At 40.4% G+C, this 20,716-nt stretch overlaps 1 protein-coding gene across 2 annotated transcripts in view; it reads left to right on the top strand.

The window, feature by feature from the left end:
• The window catches only part of CRY1 (cryptochrome circadian regulator 1), a 64,801-nt gene extending 44,365 nt beyond the window's left edge, over positions 1 to 20,436 (top strand). Inside the window, exons 8-13 of one of the 2 annotated variants that reach the window (XM_033952118.1) lie at positions 8,103 to 8,254; positions 8,364 to 8,566; positions 9,890 to 9,976; positions 14,010 to 14,078; positions 14,993 to 15,100; positions 19,653 to 20,436. In XM_033952118.1, coding sequence (XP_033808009.1) covers positions 8,103 to 8,254; positions 8,364 to 8,566; positions 9,890 to 9,976; positions 14,010 to 14,078; positions 14,993 to 15,096 — 615 coding nt within the window. In that variant the 3' untranslated portion in view covers positions 15,097 to 15,100; positions 19,653 to 20,436. The remainder of the gene's footprint in view (positions 1 to 8,102; positions 8,255 to 8,363; positions 8,567 to 9,889; positions 9,977 to 14,009; positions 14,079 to 14,992; positions 15,101 to 19,652) is intronic. The other variant, XM_033952119.1, reaches the window with a different exon arrangement.
• The last annotated feature ends 280 nt before the right edge of the window (positions 20,437 to 20,716 follow it).

Genomic DNA, 20,716 nt, shown 5'->3' with positions numbered 1-20,716 from the left:
TAGTTTTATTGAAATTGTTTATTGCAAAATGGTTTTGAATAAGAAAGCAAAGTGTATATACTGCCTACAAAAAAAAAAAATAATAATCAAACACCAGCAATTTCAGCAACTTTCTTGCCACAACTTGTAATTTTACCCATTCAATTCATTACTTTAGGGATTGTGACATGTATACCACCTTTTTGTAGTTTTATAACCATATTCAAAGTGGTTTATATACAAGTTCTTCAAACATTTTCCCTGTCTGTCCAGGTGGGCTCAGTCTTATCTATGCATTTGGGGCAGTGGAGGATTAAGTGACTTGCCCAGGGAGCAGTGCAGAAACATATCCTCTTCAGCTATTTTTCAATCTCCATTCTGGTTTTCAGACAATGGTGTAACTAGACAAAAGTATTTGAGGAGGAGAGAGCAAACCAAAAGAAAAATTCCATACTTTAAAACCCTTCCTACACCTTTAGATCAGCTATGAAATATACTACAAGAAAATGTCTCAGTATGGTTCTGTGCGTAAAATTGTTTCCAGGCTTTGTCTAAGAAGCACCGACATTTTAGGAATGTTATGTGCAATCTTGTATCCCGCCAAATCCTCATTAGTGTTCTAGGTCAGTTTTTCAACCTTTTTACACCTATGGACCGGCAGAAATAAAAGAATTATTCTGTGGACCGGCATTGGTCCGTGGACTGGCGGTTGAAGAACACTGGGCTAAGTCATGGGCCAGACCCCGCCCATCTCTACCCATTGTCTACCCCAGACCCCGCCCCCATAATAGTACTAATTGCACCTTGCACATCCCGTGCCTCATCTGGAAGCCTTCCCTCTGATGTTGCAACGTCAGAGAGAAGGCTTCCGGTTCAGGCGCAGGATGCCCGTAGGAGCCACTGCCTGTGGCTTTGTGCACTGAATCAGTTTGGAAGAGGGAGCTGGCTCGAGATAACGCTGCATCAATCGCACCATGGACCGGCGGTTGAAGAACACTGTTTTGGGCCTGACGCCCTGTGGACCAACACTGGTCCATGGACCGGTGGTTGAAGAACACTGTTCTAGGTGGGTTACAAGCAGAATATTGCTACATAGAATTCTGTATAGAGTTAAACATCTTGCAAAGAATACGTGCTGCAAAGAATTATATATGCTACATAAAAATTATCAAATTGTGCATGCAGTCTGAGGTCATGCTTCTTTAGCTTCCATCTGGCTTAGGGCTCTCTCTGACCAGGGGGCAGTTGCCCTAGTTGCACTCCCCTAACACTGTTCTGTCATGTGTGACTTTGGTATTCTGTTAGCATGATTTTTCGGTGTAGCATTCTGTAATAATTTAGCTTATCCAGTTTTCTCGATAGTGGAGGGGATATTTGGAGAGGGGAGACGGGGGTTTTATTGATCCTTGCTGTGTATGATTTGTGTTTATAAAATGACAGTTGTACAGAATATTGTTTTTTTTATACTGAAACTATTTGAGGCTTTGCGGCTGGGATTGTACGGGGATTGAGCTCACGGGGTGGGGACCGGGACAAATTTTTTCCTCGCATCATTCTTTGCCTGGGACTTTTAATATGACATTCTCTGCAGTAATCCTTCTATTGTGCTGAGAAATGCTCAGCTGTCTGTGACAGTTTGCTAAGAATGTTTTCTGCAGAAAAACTTGCTTTTGTGCGTTTTTCATGTGGACGTCTTTATATTTGAGAATGGCAAAAATGATAAGATGTACTAAGGACCAAAATGTCTACATAGGTCATTCTAAAAAAAAAAACCCCAAACATAAATAGACATCTTTGTTTTGAGTGGACGGATTTCTGGACGTCTTTTCTAAAATGTCCAAACTCAGACTTAGACGTCCTATTGAAAATGCCCCTCCACATTTAGATTGTTAAAGAGCACACATTAGTATTATATGATCTGTGCATAAATGTGTACCCTGCAATGTTAATGCTGTCTGCAAATTGCACACTATTAAACTATCTCTACACAGTATTCTGTCATTTATTCACGTGTCCACGTACACACACAAATTGCTAGAATACTGACATATGTGTTCTTAACATCTAAAAATAAGTGTCCCTTCATAGAATTACCCTGTGTGGCCACAGCAGACGTAAACAATCTCTCATTTATCTTCCTTCAAACCACTAATAAGGATGATGTTCATATAAGCTAAATCCCAACAGGGTAATTAAGTCTTCTGTATGTGTGCTATAAACAAATCAAGAGTACAGATATAGTCACAACTAATCAGATTAGTGTTCAAGCACAGAGAAACATTTGAGAAAAAGAAATATGCAGACTTAAATTCTTTCTCAGTATTAACTATTAAGTGGTCGGGTACAGCGGCGTTAAGCTTTAGAAAGCGTGCCTTGATAATACCCCTTCGGGTGAAACATGTTGGCGGTATAAATTTCTGAAAGCATGACCACAAGTTTTAAGCTAAGTATTTAAACTATTTATACACAAAGGTGGAAAAAAGTCTTTATAAATTTAATAGCAAAGTATGGAAGATCCAGTGAGAAGTAGTACATAAAGCCTGACACAATGAATTTGTATGAGTGCTAGGTGGTACTTCTGAGGATCTATAAACATTGTACTATTTACTGTGAAGAGAGTTAGGAGGGGAAAGAGAGAAAATTCATTGCATTATTGACAAAAACAGCCTGAATAACCTGAATGAATTGTGCACAGCTTTAGAAGTGACTGGATTTAGACAGCATGATTATTTTTTGGGATGAGTACTGCTGTGTCATGAATCTACCAAGAGCTGCTCTGGACATCTTTAAAGGTGAAGCTAAATGTTACTTGGGGGTTTTGCTGGCAACTTTGGTCATGATGAAAACAAAACTGACTTAATTGGTACCGGCCATAAATATGCCTCACCTTTGGTTTGTGCACTTCAAAATAGGTTCAAGTGAACATTTTGATTCACAAAGATTTGATTCTGGCTGGAATTATATTTCCATAATTTTCTCCTTGTTGGGTTGAGGGCAATGAAATAGAAAGAACTTCTTTTCAAAGCAATGAAAACAGTGAAGCTGTCATTAGAACAAACTGCACCAGCTTCATCCAACAGTAATTGATTGTGGTATGAAAGATAATTTCTTATTTTCAGAATGTTGACAGCAAAAACAGAAGTGATGTTGCTGCTGAATTTGGACCTGTTTGTAAATGAGAGTTCTTGTGAAGTAATTAATGTATCACAGGTTCATCATATCAAGGCACTATTTTTGAAATATGGGCTTGCTTTCAAGTGCTTTGGTTTAAAGGCTTTTTAGCATTGGCAGATAAATTGAGCCTCCAAGCAAAGCAATAGATGAGTATTTTGAGATGTAATTGTTCTTTTGTTGAAATAGGAAATTGTTTAGTTAAAACATTAGAAGGTGACTGATTATATAGAATTCTTTCTTGCTTAACTTATGTACACCACCTTGAACATTTTCAAACTACAGTATATAAAGTATGATATAAAAAATTAAACATTTAGAGTTGAATTCTATGGGGTCCATATTCAAAACAATTTAGCAGGCCAAAAATGGCTTCAGACTTTTTCTATCTTGGGACCCCAGCTTTGGAACAAACTTCCAATTTTTTTGCGCGCTAAAACTTCCTTAGAAAAATTTAAAAGCAAACTAAAAAGCTATCTTTATAAAGATGCATATGAAGCCTAGACCAGATAATCTTTTTGATTTTCTATTATCATTTAGATCAAGTCTTTTTAAAAACAAAACAAAAAAAAACCACCAGTTACTTTTAGACCAAGTTGTTTCCACCTTTTTGTATTAATATAAATTCTCTCAATAAATAAACATTGGCAAAAAAAACAAAAAACACTTTTTAATACTCCTCCTGATGTTGTTCTTCCCTAAATGTTTTTCTTTTGGTTATTTTATTTTAAACAAATGTAGTTTATCCTTGTATTCCTTATGTATCTTTTCAAATAACTATAGATAAGATTATATGTTTATTGTTCTAATGGTTGTTATTTGTCCCCCAAATTACTATTGTTAAACGCATTGAAATATTTGATATTGCGTTCAAATCAAAATTTTAATAAATTTGAAACTTGAAATCACTTATTTTGGCATTGTCCGCTGATGCTCAGCAGCACTAACTGGTTAATATTGCCACAAACAGCTATTTTGTTAGCAGTCTGGGAGGGTTAAGTGCCTAAAATGCTTCAGTACCTGAATAAATTCATGTAAACCATTCTGAGCTCCCCTGGGAGAACAGTATAGAAAATTGAATAAATAAATAAAGTTAGCAATTAAGTCATGACTGACTTTCGTGTGGTCCATCTTTATGCAGCATTGCTTAGGTGGTTAAATGCTGAATATTGCATGTAGCTGCATAAGAGAGCCAGGCTCAAAAACCCAGCTCTCCAGTGCCAAGATATGGCCTTGCATTAAATACCTGGTGGCAGCTAACAAAAAAAAACCCAGTTCATCATCAGCTGATTCTTATCTTTGACTTTTATAGTCTGATTTATCCCTGAATAGGTTCAAGGCAAAGTAATAAAAAACCAATTGATACAACCAAAATCAATGTTATACAATGAAAAAAAAAATACATAACAGATCAAACTTCTTATAAAAGATATTTATGGAACCAGTATGTCTTTAATTGCTTGCAGAACTTGAAATAGGAAAGATTTAAAACATATTTCTTGTGGTAAAGAATTCCAAGTCTTAACTTGTTTCAAGAAAACTTTTTTTTTCCCCAATCCTTTAAATTTTAAACCTTCACTAAGAGAAAACCCAAAAGAAAGATAATCTACACTGTAGTGGGAGCAACCAACTTATCACAAAGAAAACACTCAGAATATCCTTCTAAAGTTTTATAAACCAAACATATTGTAAACAAATGTGGGCTTCCATTGGCAACCAATGAAGTTGCACCAATAAAGAAGATATATTATTGTATGTTGTCTTTTTAAATATAAATCATGCAGTTGTATTTTTGTATTAATTTTTATTAGTTTGAGTGGAGGAGTGTGTGGTGCAGTGGTTGAAGCTACAGCCTCAGCTCCTGGGGTTGTGGGTTCAAACCCTACGTTGCTCCTTGTGACCCTGGGCAAGTCACTCAGTCCTCCATAGCCCCAGGTACGTTAGATAGATCGTGAGCCCACCAGGACAGATAGAGAAAATGCTTCAGTACCTGATTGTAAAAATACGCTTAGATAACCTTGATAGGCGGTATAAAAAATCCTAATGAAACTTGAAAACATGAGTGAAATGCCTGAGTCTGAGTGAAGAGTTACAGTAGCCCAGTTGCAAAAGAATCAACTGAACAACCACAGTAAAATAGTCATTAGAAATTGTCGATGCAGGGGAAAAAGCAATTTAAAGTGTCTATACAAATGTTAGAAGCCTAAAAAATAAGATTGGAGAATTAGAGTATATTGCGCTAAATGAAGAGGTAGATATACTAGGCATTTCAGAGATCTGGTGGAAGGAGGATAATCAGTGGGACACTGTGTTAATAGGTATAAATTATATCTCAATGATAGAGTAGATCAAGTTGAATGGGGGTTGCACTATATGTTGAAGGGAATTGAGTCAAACATTCTATGTGAAACAGCAGAATGGATCCTTATAGATAGAAAGTGTATTAGTAGGGCTGTGCTACCATCTACTGGGACAGAACAAAAAGACAGATGAAGAAATGTTTGCAGAAATTAAGAGAACTGGCAAATTGGGTAATGGTATAATGGTGATTTCAATTACTCTCCTATTGACTGGATAAGTATTACATTAGAGAGTACTAGGGAAGTAAAATCCCTAGTTCTTTGAACAACTGAACAGGAGCTGACAAGAGGGGAAGCTATTTTAGATCTAGCCCTTAGTGGAATGCAGGGTATAGTACAAGAGAGAATGGTGTGCCCACTGGGAAGCAGTGATCATAACATGATCAAAATGAGCTAATATTTGGAGTGAAGTCACAAAAGGAGATCTGTTGTAATAACATTTAATTTTCAAAAGGGCATCTATGATAAAATGAGGAAAATGGTGGAAAAGAAGCTAAAAGGTTGAATCAGGTGAAACTTGAACATCTTTCAACATAGCAGAGGTTTTATCAGTTTCATCTCTAGTTATATTTACAGAAGAAATATTTACAGAAAAACATTCCCAAGAGAGACTTTCCTCAGTATTCATACCCTTGACTCCCACAACCGAGTCAAGACAACACCACTCCCCCCACCCCCACCGCCACGCAGTCCAATTCTAAACCCAGCGAACTGGGGAGATGTTTTCAGATCAACAGATCAAGGTGGTGAGCTTGAGGCAACTTCTCTCCCCCCCCCTCTCCTTCCAGTGATCTCTAAGTGTTAATCTCATCATATTTTTAGAGAACACCACATTTGAATCCAAAGGTCCTTGAGTTGTCTTGGTGTTTTTCAATTTCCTTTTTCTTATTCCTATTATCTTAGTTACCATTGTTCTTATGGAGAAATTAATTAGCAGTTACAAGACAAGAGTACTCTCAGATCTTTCTAGTTTGCAGGTATCTGTATAACAGGCAGCTCTTCAGTTGACTCTGAAGTAACCAAACATACCCCTTTGGGTATGATCAGGTATTTCACTGTAAGCCATATACTGTAGCAGCCCAAATCTTAAATAGGGTGAGGGATACTGTTCATTGATGTCACTGTGTGCCAGGGGGGGATGCCTACTCTAGACTGATAGTCCACTTTCTCTCATCCCTATCTCGCATGGGTGAATGCTATGGCCTGTGCACCAAGGGAACCATGTTTGATTCCCACTGAAACTCCTTGTGACTCTGGGCAAGTCCACTTAATTAATCCTCCATTGCTCTAGGTACAAAATATATACCTGTATGTCATATGTAAACCACTGTATTTATAGCTCAGAAAGGCAACATATCCATCCTCCATTCCCTTTCTTTCCTCTGTGCTCACATACAGATTCAGACAGTTCTGTCCTTCAAGCTATGTTTTAAAAGTTATATTTACTGTGAGTTTTTGCAGTGGAAGATGATGAGCTTGTGGATTATACATCCAACATGTTCCCTGGATATCTGTAGTGTCTCAGCAATTGTTTTAGCCGATATTCACCAACCTGCCAAAAATCAGATCACATCAAGGGGCGCTAACTGGTTTAGCAGATGCTAAATGCTAAGATACCCATTATATTCCTATGTGTCAACAATTTCAGGAATTGATACCATTTGAGGCCTCCCAGACCTTGCTTAATCTTAACCTTCGGTCTTAATTTCCACACTGAAAGTTTACACACCTTCTTCACTGTGGAGTATGATGGACATTTGTCACTCAGTGTTCACATCATACATTCATGGGTTTCCTTTGGAGATTTCTTCTGCAGGAATAAGAACATCATGACAGATCGTAGTTTTTTCGTTCACATGGTTTAATCAGTGATCTGAAACAATGTCAAAACATAGCATTATGATTCTGCAAATTGGCACTTTGCAAAATAAAATAAAACTTTTCAACAGCAGTAGCAAAATGCTCAGAATTTAGGAAGTTGGTTGGACTAAACTTTTCAGCACCCCCTTGTATTGGTAACACTGAAGAAAGAAGCTCTTACTATCTTAAGGGAACATTGTGATAGGTGATAAAATTACAAATTATGGAACAAATAGTGTAAGCTTGGAGAAATATGCTGAATTGGGGAGATTGAATTAGTATGTTTTTATTTCATATTAATATTTCTCAGTCACATTGGACTGATTAGATAGCAAAATGTCAGTAGAAATAGAGTTTATGCTCCAGTTTTCCACCACTCTCTGGGTGAAGAAGAACTTCCTTACGTTTGTAAGGAATCTATCCCCTTTTAACTTTAGAGAGTGCCCTCTCGTTCTCTCTACCTTGGAGAGGGTGAACAACATGTCTCTATCTACCAAGTCTATTCCCCTCATTATCTTGAATGTTTCTAGCATGTCCCCTTTCAGTCTCCTCTTTTCAATGGAGAAGAGGCCCAGTTTTTCTAATCTCTCACTGTACAGCAACTCCTCCAGGCTCTTAACCATTTTATATAACACTGGTTTATATAACACATTTCACATTGTTTGTCTTTAGTATTCTCTTCTGATTTTGGCAGTGACTGTTAAATCAATTGTGCCTTTTACTGTTTTGAAGGTGTTTGAAGAATTGCTGCTTGATGCAGACTGGAGTGTAAACGCTGGGAGCTGGATGTGGCTGTCTTGCAGCTCCTTTTTTCAGCAGTTTTTTCACTGCTATTGTCCTGTGGGATTTGGTAGAAGGACTGACCCAAATGGAGATTACATCAGGTATTTCAATATTTTACAAGTTTTGCAGAACAGGGTTAGAAGTAGTTGAGCTTCAGCTTAATGTAACACTTCATGATTTTAATTGTTTTATTTTTTTTCACATATTAAGACGCTATTTGCCTGTCCTAAGAGGTTTCCCTGCAAAATATATTTATGATCCTTGGAATGCACCAGATAGTGTCCAGAAGGGAGCTAAATGTATCATAGGAATTAACTATCCTAAGCCTATGGTAAACCATGCTGAAGCAAGCCGTCTGAATATTGAAAGGATGAAGCAGATCTACCAACAGCTTTCACGATACAGAGGGCTGGGTAAGATAAACCATATTTTGATCTTTTTATATGTAGGACCATTGGATGATCAGTTTTACCTTTGAAATATGAAAGCTGTTGATAACTTTCTCTTTTTTTTTTTTGGGGGGGGCAGTATCTGTCATCTGCTGCATTTGCCTGTTGAAGCATGTATATTTCATATCTTCCGTGATAAGATCGGTGTAAGTCCTGTAGAGGCTTTGTATTAAAATTAAGACTAATTTATTCAGATAGTGTATATAAGACTGGAAACTCCCTTGTTTACAAAGAGGTTCATCTGAGATTCAAGCATGCTTATTAAACTATAGTCCCAGTGCTATCATTGACTGTGTACTGCATACATTTGATAATTTTAAATTTATACAGTTTAGTGTGTCCTCTGAGGACAAAGAGACAATATATTCTCATATATGGGCAACACCATCCACAGAGCCCAGATTGGACATGTACCAAAGTATACTGTCACTTTTTAAAACTTTAGCACTGTGCCTTCCCCCCTGATGTCAGTTTGTGGGACCTTCAGTTCTTCTTTTCCTGCAGAGTGAAGTAGTTGTTTGTCAACACTCCTGTATGCAGTAACTTTTTCACTTTTGGTGCCTTCCCGTACCTCTTATTTGTTTCCTTTTTCTCTGCAATTTTCATGTTTTCTTTGACTTGGCCAGGAGTATCGACTCATTTTCTGATACAGTTCTATTCAACCTCCCTTACAATTGAGCCCTTTTTATTTAGTGTTGGTGGTCCTTGTTATCCTGGGCAAGTTGCTTAATGCTCCACTGCCCCAAGTTCATTAGATTGTGAGCCTAGCAGGACAGATAGGGAAAATGCTTGAAGTATCTGTATGTATACCACTTTGAGTGGTATACACACAGTATACTACAAACAGGCAGTATACGAGTTCCAATCCCTTTCCCATCTATGTTCCAGACACCCAGAGTTTCAAGTTTATTACGGTTTGATATATCGCTTAAAACAATCCTAAGCGGTTTACATAAAATCATAGTTTAAAAAAATCATCTAAAACAAGGAGAGCTAACATGGATGGTAAAGTCAACAAGGGAGACAATATAGGATATGAAATGAAAACAGCAAGGGTTACATCATTTCATAAAATCAAAAAATGAAGGGGGATGGGAAAGAACAAAAGGGAGGTCTTGCACTTAAGCGGAGTCGACTGTATATGGAACTAATAATGGTTTTATAAAAGTCTGCCTTAGCCCCCTTAATTAAGAAAAAATTAATAATAAGAGGACTGGTCCAGAAATGTATAGAATAAAAACCCAGTGGAACAAATTTTTTTTTTTTTTTTTTTGCTTCTATTTGTAGGTCTTCTCGCATCGGTGCCTTCTAACCCAAATGGAAATGGTAATGGTGGTCTAATGAGTTACTCACCAGGAGAAAGTACTACAACCGGTAAGTTTTAAGTTTATGGAACAGTTCCTTCCTTTTTTGTTAACAATAGTTGTGCAACTTGAAATGCCTCAAATGATTGAACTTCTCATTTGCAGAGGCTGTCTATGATTTTACAGGTAAGCATGTTTTATTTGTACTAGCTGTTTCTCACATTTGTGTGATGTCATCCAATGGAGCCCAGTGCAGACCCTACCCAGCATCTTCGCAGGATGTCTCATCTTTACCATTGTGACCTTCAGAGGAATGGTTCCAGGCCATGCTTCAAGAAAAGTTGGAGGGATCTTGGCTCAGCATAGTGCTGTATCTCTAAGGAAGTTGATACCAACCATGACTCCGCCCCAGTCAATCCTGGGTACCTGTGCATTATCTGTTGCTTATTCATCAACATTGGCCTAAAGGATCCGGTGTCAACATCAGAAGATATAGTGCTCCTCTCCAAGCCATCAAAGCAGAGGAAGCTCCCTCAATGTCCAATGTAGGACCTGCACCTTGGCTCTCATACCCTTGCTTCCCAGTGGTGTCAAGCCACCAGCAACCCTATGGATGTCATCTTGGTCACACCAGAATTGGTTCAGTTGCTGCTTTGGACAACTTGGTCTAGTTTGTCACTGAAACTCTCATTCCAAATTCCACCAGTCCATCAGTTTTTGACCACAGATACATCCAACCTGGGCTGGGAAGCTCTTGTGCAAGGGCATCAAACCCAGCGGCATTGGTCTGTTCGGGAGGCCAAGCTTCATATAAATCTCTTTGAAGTACAGGTGATCTAGAACATACTAAAAAACTTTCAGAAACTGACTGATAACCAAATTTTTCTAGTCCAGATGTAAGTGGCAGTCTGATTTCAACAAGCTGGAGAGTATGGGTTCCTACACCTTGTCAGTAAGCAATCAGAATGTGGCAGCGAACCATTATCCACAGTATGGTGCTCCAAGCCATATTTTGATGGAGAGACAACAGTCTAATAGACAGACTGAGCAAGTGATGCAATCACCAACGGCCTCTCAAAATGGGTGCTGACTAGAGAATGACATGGTGACTGTTACCCGCAGATAACCCGCCAAAACGGAGAGGGAAAAAAACTGGTCGCTGTGGGTACGGTGACAAGACTATTCACCGCCCCATGGAGCGGTAAATTGCCTTGTCCCTGTAAAGTACCTGCTGCGTTGCTTTCCTTCCCAGCCCTCCTCACATTCACAACACTTGCGGCAACCTCCCCCCCAAACAACTTATCCGGGCATCTCTTCCCTTCACCTAAAAATCTCCCTCCCTTCCCCTCACCTTCGCTGGGTGCTCTTCAACAAGTCCCGCGTGACTTCCCCAAAGCTTTTCCTCTGACGCAAACCGCCCAGGTGGAAACAGGAAGTGTGTCAGAGGAGAAGCTTTGGGGCAGTTGCGTGGGACTTGGTGAGAACATTGCCATTTCCGGACACCTCAGAAAGAGAAAACTATGAAGAGCACCCGCAAAGGTGAGGGGAAGGGAGGAAGGTTGTCCGATAAGGGGGAGAGTTTGAGTGGCACTGAAGTGGAAATGGAGGGAGAGGGGGGATAATGGAGTGTTATGTAACTGAACAGTAAGAATTCTATGTCCAATAATTTGATATTTTATATTTTTCACAATCAGGGTTTAGAAAAAGCACAATACTGAGACCATGGTTGCTTTACTGATTGCATATGGTAAAGAGTTACTGTGTAAGGGTGAATGTAGTTACGTATTTTCACACGTATAACACGCACATGGGTATAGCGCGCGGGAAAACAACATTTATGTAAATAACTTGACATATAGCGCACACACACGTATACCGCGCATGCTGCTTGCCGCCCCGACTCTCCTCTCGCCGCCCTGCCCTCTGCCCCGAATCGCCGCCCTGCCCTTGAAGTCCTGTCCCCCCCCCTTGAAAGCCTGATGCCCCACCCCGAAGGAAAGCTGGCCTCCCCACCCCGAAGGAAAGCTGGCCTCCCCACCCTGAAGGACCGCTGGCCCCCCCACCCTGAAGGACCGCTTGCACCCCCCCCCCCCCGATATCCGATTCATCCCCCAGCCCCCCCCCCACACCATTTGCGGTGGAGAAGCAGCCTACCGTGGGTTCGCTGCTTCCTCTGCCGTGGTCCCGCCCCTTCTCTGCGCTGCTTCCGCTACTGCGGTCCCGCCCCTTCTCTGCGCTGCTTCCTCTGCCGTGGTCCCGCCCAGAGGAAGCAGCGCAGAGAAGGGGCAGGACTGCGGCAGAGGAAGCAGCGCAGAGAAGGGGCGGGACCGCGGCAGAGGAAGCAGCGCAGAGAAGGGGCGGGACCGCGGCAGAGGAAGCAGCGAACCCACGGTAGGCTGCTTCTCCACCGCAAACGGTGCGGGGGGAGCTGGGGGATGAATCGGACGTCGGGGTGGGGGGAACCAGAACCAGCAATGTAAAAAACAAATTGTAAAACGCGCTCATGCATATAACGCCAGGGCTGTGGAGTCGGTAGATAAATGTTCCGACTCCGACTCCTCAGTTTTTTGTACTTCCGACTCCGACTCCAGGTACCCGAAATTTCCTCCGACTCCTCGACTCAGACTCCGACTCCACAGCACTGGTTAATTTTCAGATCGTTAAAATGGAATGTCAAGTTGAGAGAAATGAGCATTTTCGACACCACCTTCTTTTTGCTTTTAATCAAGGTTCTAAGGCCGCAGAAGCTGCTCGCAACATTTGTGCTGTGTATATAGTGGGTGCTATAGCTGAAAGAATCGCTCGTGATTGGTATGCCAAGTTCAAAAATGGAGTCGGTAGATAAATGTTCCGACTCCTCAGTTTTTTGTACTTCCGACTCCGACTCCAGGTACCCGAAATTTCCTCCGACTTCGACTCTTCCACTCCGACTCCGACTCCACAGCACTGGTTAATTTTCAGATCGTTAAAATGGAATGTCAAGTTGAAAGAAATGAGCATTTTCGACACCACCTTCTTTTTGCTTTTAATCAAGGTTCTAAGGCCGCAGAAGCTGCTCGCAACATTTGTGCTGTGTATATAGTGGGTGCTATAGCTGAAAGAATCGCTCGTGATTGGTATGCCAAGTTCAAAAATGGAGTCGGTAGATAAATGTTCCGACTCCGACTCCTCAGTTTTTTGTACTTCTGACTCCGACTCCAGGTACCCGAAATTTACTCCGACTCCTCGACTCCGACTCCACAGCCTTGTATAACACGCATGGTTATGCTCGGTTTGTAAAGTCGTGTATAGCGCGCGCGTTATATGCGTGAAAATATGGTATATAATTTAATTTATCCAGCACTTTTAACCTGGTAGATTTCATTTTGTAAAGTTTGCAATTTATGTAACATTGATTTGGGGCAATTCATATAAATGATGATACAATAATCTATTAATGACAAAAACAAAGATTGTCAAAAAAGATGATCAAAATATTTTCTTATTCTCATCTTCCAAAACAACCCAAAAGACTTTATCAATAAATTGACATGAGATTTCAGTGATAAATTACTATCAAAATGCACACCTAAAATCTTAATTACTGTATTTACTGGATAATCAATATTATTACTCGACAGAAGACTATCTTAATGGAACATATTGGGAGGGTCTACTGTTAACAATGTAGAAGTAGGGAACTCCTTTGTATACAGTAGTAAATTGGCAGCCTGGTGCTGCCCTAGGCCACAGCTAGCTAAACTTGGCATCTGTTATCTGTTGCTATCTTTGATTTTTGTACAGTATCTCCAGTATGAGTACTTGACAAGTGAGTGTGTGAAGTGATATTTTTAAAATGGGGGCAAATGACCATGTAAAGGTGTATATATATCTTATTCCAGAAAGTCTAATATATAAGAAATTAAATATTAGAATAAACCATGAGTGAATTGCAACATGAAATAATAGTGCCAATACAGTAGTAAATGGTTATACTTCTGCTTTATGAAATTCTAGTCAGCACCATGTTTATATAGATTTTTGGCAGAATTAAGAGAGCTTGGCATTGGTGGGCAAAGTAAACAAACACATTTAAAACTGTTAAACTTTTTGTTTTGTTGTAGGTTATTGCCAAGGGAGCAGCATTTTACAATATGCACATGGAGACAGTCAGCAGAATCATTTACTACAAGGTGATTTGTTTTTAAGAGATTTGATCAGTGGATTAGTAGCTTAGTTGCAATACTGTGCACTCCATGTGGAGAACTTGGGCTTCATTCCCGAGTCAGTCTTTAGCTGTAACGGCTGGGCTGAATAAATCAGGAGGAGATTATAAACTGAATAAAAAATAAAACCCTGATAGTTACAAAAGGCCCAGGGAAGCCAAAGGAGGATGTTTTGCAGTTAAATCGGAAGCCCAGAAAACGGGAGGAAACTACTGGGCCAAAAAAATGCTTGAACAGGAGCAGACATTGATCATTTGTTCAAGCTACTATAGAAAGAATGCTACCGGATCCCAATATAGATATAATTGTATTGTTGCAGATTGTTTTGAGTGGTTAGGTGATGGCAATACAATGATTTTTCATAATGGTGATGCCAGTTTCTGACATAATGGTATATACTATGATGTAGTGCTTCTAGGATTATGTTGAGATTATCAGATCACAGCCCCAACATTAAGACAGGCACAATCCCCCCAGGAATGGGGATTCCCCAGGGAGAATCCTAGGGACTCCTCAATCCTGTAGTGTCAATGCCTTATAAAAGCAGCAAAAAAATTACCAGGGTAATTCCTGAGAGAAAGCATTCCTTTTAACTCAGGCCATTGAAATGAATAAGCACTTATCAGAGCAGTTAAAGGAAGCAACTTTGACAGTGGATTTTTAAAACAATAGATTTATAACCTGGATGAGTGAGAAGAGCACTTGTACAAGGAAGCAGAGATGACAAAATGGAATAGGAAGGGTGAATAACAGAAGAGGAATGGATGGGGGGCGGGGGGGGGGAAGAAGCCACAATGGAAATTGAAGAGGAACAAGCCACTGTTTAAAGAGTATTTAAAATTTAAAGGAATCTAAAATTCAATTTGAATCTCAATTTTTAGGGAGACATATCCTCAGCACTGGTGTAATCAGTGGGAAACGCCCAAACCCAGAAGAGGAAACACAGAGCATTGGTCCTAAAGTCCAGCGACAGAGTATTGGTTAATTGGGTAAGGCACTATGCTCAATTTATAAAGTCACACATTCATATTTTTACCATGTCTTGTGCTTTTTGTGGTGGTTGCTGATCTCAGAGGACAAGCAGAATATCACACTCCTATCTAGACCAGTGAAATGTAAGCAAAGCTGTAAGTTCTCAACAGATGAGCATCAAGAATCCACCAAGCAAGGCTCCAGCAATCCTGTGGAGAAAGGGGCAGCCTGACCTTTGAAGCTGAGCTCTAGAGAATCAGCATGACAACAGGACCGTCTGCAGGATTTCATGTGCATATGCACCTACAAAACCACTTCCAGGGTTGCCATCAAGGACCTGAAGATAGTTCCTCACTCTCAGGATCTATAAAACATACAGATGTCTCAGCTGTGACGAGCTTGTGCACCCATTCAATCTTACCAGCAGTATCTAACAAAGCTTCCAGATATTCCAGCCGCTCCAAGAGCTCAAGCACCTGGGAAGTGGCCATCTTGAATTCTCTGTTGAGTCTACCCTGAATGCCCTATCATCAAGGTAGGGGTGTACTCTGACCTGGGAGCTTAGGTGGGCTTCCACCACCACCATCATCATCACTTTGGCAAAGGTGTGAAGGACTCAAGACTGTTACCAGCCCGAAAGGAAGGCCATGGAACCAAAAGTGGCTGCCCACTATGTTGCAGTGCAGGTAGCATACGTGGGCTGCATGAATAGGAATGTGAAGGCAGGCTTCCATTCAATCCAGGGATGTTAGAAATTTGACCATATGGTTTGAGGTGATGACTGATGCAGCATCTCCATATGGAATTGCAGAGCCCAAAGCACTATGTTGATGCCTTTTAGGTCTAGGATGAGCCTGAAAGTGCCCTTTTCTTTAGCACCATAAAATAGTTAGCAATCTCTGCCCTGCTCTTCAGAAGATACAGCCTCCACAGTCCCCAGCTGGAGAAGTTAAAGAAGTATGTGGTTCACTGCCTGGCATTTTTGTGGAGGGAGTCGCAAGAGGAGATCATGGAAGCCTCTGAAATAGGGTTTGCTGGATCCAAGGCATATCCTTGACTCGCCGCCTCCACATCCACTGGTCCAAGGTAATGTGGGCTTACTTGTGGCAAAACAGCCTGCCACCCACTCTAACCAATAAAGGGCCTGGCACAGCCTTATTGTGCTCCCTGGGTAATGCTAGGCACTCCTGAGAAATCTTGATCACCAGACCTCCTTAGGCCCTAAAAATAATTTTATTTGGACTGTTTCACTGCTCTTCCCCCTCCCCCTTCCTCACCATGGCTGGAGGAGCTCCCCTGCTTTGCCAGGAAAATCCAACCCTGTGTAAGCATCCTTTGGCTGGTCCAACAGGCTAAAGGTCCTTCAGATGCCCTTCTGGGCCAAGCCTCTCCCAAGTCCCTAACTAATTTCTCCTGATCTTTCCCAAAGAACAGCAAGATCAGGCACTCTTTGAGAAAAGCATCCACCAACCAGTGGTAAAGCCACAGCTGCCATCTGGCGATGACTACTGAGGCTACCAAACACGAAGAAATACAAACGAGGATAAGGAAAGCAGCTCTGCTACACCAAATATGCTACTTTTGAGGAATCAAGGAGCTGCTGTAGTTAACACAACATAGCATGAGCCACATAGCCACCACAGATGGTAGCCTGAATATTCCCTGCTGTCATTAAAGTGAGAGATGGCATGTTTGAGAAGGTATTTGACTTTCCTCTCATAGTACTACCTTGAGGGTTGACCCTTCCCCCCTTTTTGACAGATTGCAGTTTTTCTTACAAGGGTATCCACCTTGAGAACCCACCAATATTTGTCATTCTCCTCCATTGGTAGGGGATATTTGCCTCTCTAGGTCCTTTGCCCCCCTGTAAACCTTCTCCATAAGCACTTTATGGAGGGAAAGGGCCTTGGTGAGAGGCTCTCTCCCAGGACCTTCAGATGTAGATTGGTTCAGGAGTGGAAATAGCTACAGTGCTTCCCTGACAGAATCAATCAAGCTTGAAAGCTCTTCTGTGCTAAAGAGCTGAATGACTAAGCCATGTATTTTTTTTTCTCCACCCAAAGAAGTTCTGGTTCTGAATCCACATCTATTGCAGAATTCTTCTACAAGAGAAGCAAGTGTCAAAGCTCCAGTGTTACCAATGGTTTGATCTTAGGCTTCATTTGGACCAAAGCCACTCAGCCAGTTTACCCAACTGGGCATGCCTCTGAAGGCCCTTCATCCAAGGGAGGACAGGAGTTAAATGCACACACATGGAGAACCACACTTCAGAGCCATTCTGGAGATGATGCCCCCCTACTGACTTCACAATATTTGTTATTCTCCTTCATTGGTAGTGATATAGCCTCTCTAGGTCCTTTGCCCCCCTATAAACCTTCTCCATAAGCACTTTATGGAGGGAAAGGACCTTGGTGGGAGGCTCTCTCCCAGGACCTTCAGATGTAGATTGGTTCAGGAGTGGAAATAGCCACAGTGCTTTCCTGACAGCATCAATCAAGCTTGAAAGCTCTTCTGTGTTAAAGAGCTAAATGACCAAGCCATGCATTTTTTTTTCTCTACCTGAAGAGGTTGAGGTTCTGGTTCTGAATCCATGTGTGTTGCAAAATTCTCCTAGAAGAGAAGCAAGTGTCAAAGCTCCAGTATCACTAATGGTTTCATCTTAGGCTTCATTTGGACCAAAACCACTCAGCCAGTTTACCCAACTGGGCAAGCCTCTGAGGGCCCTTCATCCAAGGGAGGACAGGAGTTAAATGCACACACGTGGAGAACCATACTTCAGAGCCATTCTGGAGATGATGCTCCCCTACTGATTTCGATGCGGGTTGATTAGGGGTAGCCTACCCCCTCCCCCTAGAGACTGCTGCACCTTCTCATGAATCAAAACAGATGAAAAAAAATGAGCCAGACAAACTGACCACTATTCCTGCCAAAATCCTCTAAACCAGAGGTGTCCAACCTTTTGGCTTCCTTGGGCTGCATTGGCAGAAAAAAATGTTTCTGGAGCCGCACAAATGCGCAAACGCTGCAGCAAGACAGAGGAGGGAGCCAGCAAGACGGTAAACACCCAGGGGCAGTAGAGGAAAACACTGCATCGCCCTCGACTGGGGCCGCACAAAATACTTCACAGGGCCGCAGGTTGGCCACCCCTGCTCTAAACCATGAATCACAAGGGAGAGTCAGAAACAGGATGAGCAGCCTTTAAATTTCTCTTGCCATGCCTTATAAAGGAAATGACTCATTGCAAGCTCTAAAAATCAACTGGCAGCAGGTCCTGCTGCTTGCCTAACCTCAACCTGGTGTTCCCCAGACATCCACAGTCTCCCTGGGCTCTGAAAGTGGCTTAATACTACTTTTCTTATTGCTAGTTTGGTTTTTCTTTATACTCTATTTCCATGAACATGAGACAAACAAAGCAAACTGAAGGACACCCTCAGGGAAATTGATACCCATACCTCTGTAGGAATGACCCCATGGGGATTGAGCCTGAATGCCAGTTCTCTAATTGATTTTGTGTATATTTGTTGTAAGCGGCTTTGAAATTATTGCAAAGTTGCATATAAATGAAAATGAATTTGTCTAATCCAAGTGCATTAGCATTGGCTATGCTGCGGTTTTTAGGTAGGGTTATTGCTGCACGAGTCCTGGGCCTTAGGTGCTGTTTTAGCTTGACATGTCTGGAATGTGTTTTTCATAGGGTTTGTGTTGCTTCCAAATTTCTTGCTAGCAGAGATTGAGTTGCTGTTATTGAGGTGTCTCCAGAATTTGTGCATGATGTACATTGTAATTTATCTATGAAGGTATATAATTATATATTTTTTGATTTTGTACATGCTTTATAGATCAATACTAAATAAAGCTTAAAAATCAGATAGTGGAGTTGAATTTCATATTCATACATATTCATACATAATTGATTATTTCTGTTATGTAAAGTGATTTTTGTGAAATTATCCATAGGTGAGACAGTGGCAAAGGAATCATGGCATCATCCATGATTTACATACTCATATGTATGTTATCAGTTTTTTATTTTGGAAATAGCATATTAAAATATTATTTCTATACATAAATGTGGAAATTGTCCACCTTGGTTGTATCATTGGAAGGGGTGGGCTGGTTGGCTGGTCAGCTTCCCTAAACAAGCAAGTTGCTTCTGATATGGTAATGAACATTCTTATATAAAGTAAAAGGTCTTTTTATCCACAATGAATCTTATGTACATGACATTTTTTGTAAATAGGCACGATTAATATTGTTATAAGAATGATAATTATCTATTTTCTTGCAGAGCCTCTGTACATCTGAACTTAAGTATTTATTAGGAGGCCACAGTGTAAAAAGGTCTCCAGTATGTGAATATGTCTCTCTCTCTCGTTACATTTCTCTTAAGGCCCAAGTGCTCTAATGACGCTGTTCTTTGATTGATCATTGAGTCCGTTGACTTAGCATAGTTATTTTCCAAGGTAGCTGTTGCTACCCGAGGAACAAGTTAATTTTGCAGTTTTTTCTTCCTTTTTGTAGTTCTCATGGGAATGACATTTTAATTTCTGAATTTCACTTTATTTGCAGTTTGGAAGATGTGAACACACAGAATGTGACCAGGTCAAGCTGCTGTATTAATTTGAGATATTAAGGTAGAATATGTTCATTTAAATAGGGTGTAAAGTGCTCTTCAAGAACTGTTTGTAAATGGTCATAATTTAAAACGCCAATTTTTAAAATTCTTGGGGCTCCTTTTACTAAGCTGCGCTAGCGGTTTTAGCGTGTGCTAAATTGCCACCCCCACTAGACGCTAACGCCACCATTGAGCTGGCGTTAGTTTTTGGCACGTAGCACGGGGTTAGCACACGCTAAAAACACTACTGCAGCTTAGTAAAAGGAGCCCTTAATTTACAACAGCATTTTTATGGTTTTTCACTTTTTAATGACTTTCAGAAAGGACAATTTGTATATAAAGCATTTGTTGACTAAAATGTAAATAAAATATTCATAATTTAGTTAGACTTGTCAATATATTTTTGATAATTTTTCATGGATGGTAACAGTTTTCAAACTGATATGTAAAAACATTTGATCTTTGTCTTGAGGCGGTTTGGATCTTTGATTTGTTTGTTTTTTGGGAACAAAATGTTGATTGTTTGATCTCCTTTTTACAACACTTTCATAATGTCAACTTTAGAACTATATGTAATCAGAATAGATTGTTCTAAGTTGTATTAGTTACAACTATATACATTTAACATTGCCTGCCAGTTTATTCCCCCCCAAAAAGTGAAGGTGTGTCTTGTAAAATGTCCAGTCTTATTTGTACTTTCCAATGCCTTCTTTGTAAATAAAAATGGATATACAAATACTTGAAGGTGTTTGTTTTTCTTTTATGTGGTAATTTTAGGCAATTATAAAAGTAATAAACTTTGCATATGCAGTTCGTAGAAACAGAGGACAAATAATTTTGTGTTAAAAATAAAATAGATTTCATAACGCCAGGACACATGGCGGGCCCGAGGCTATGGAATTCAAGGAAAGAGATTAAGCACAGATTTTAAATCTTTTAGAAAATCGCTAAAGACATGTTTATTTGTAAGAGCATTTCAGAACTGATTGTTTAAATCAGCAGATGTCAGAATATTTTG

The sequence above is a fragment of the Geotrypetes seraphini genome, chromosome 7, assembly GCF_902459505.1.
Source record: "Geotrypetes seraphini chromosome 7, aGeoSer1.1, whole genome shotgun sequence".
NCBI lineage: Eukaryota > Metazoa > Chordata > Amphibia > Gymnophiona > Dermophiidae > Geotrypetes > Geotrypetes seraphini.
Note: the sequence above shows the minus strand (reverse complement) of the source record. Positions and strands in the feature narration are given on the sequence as shown.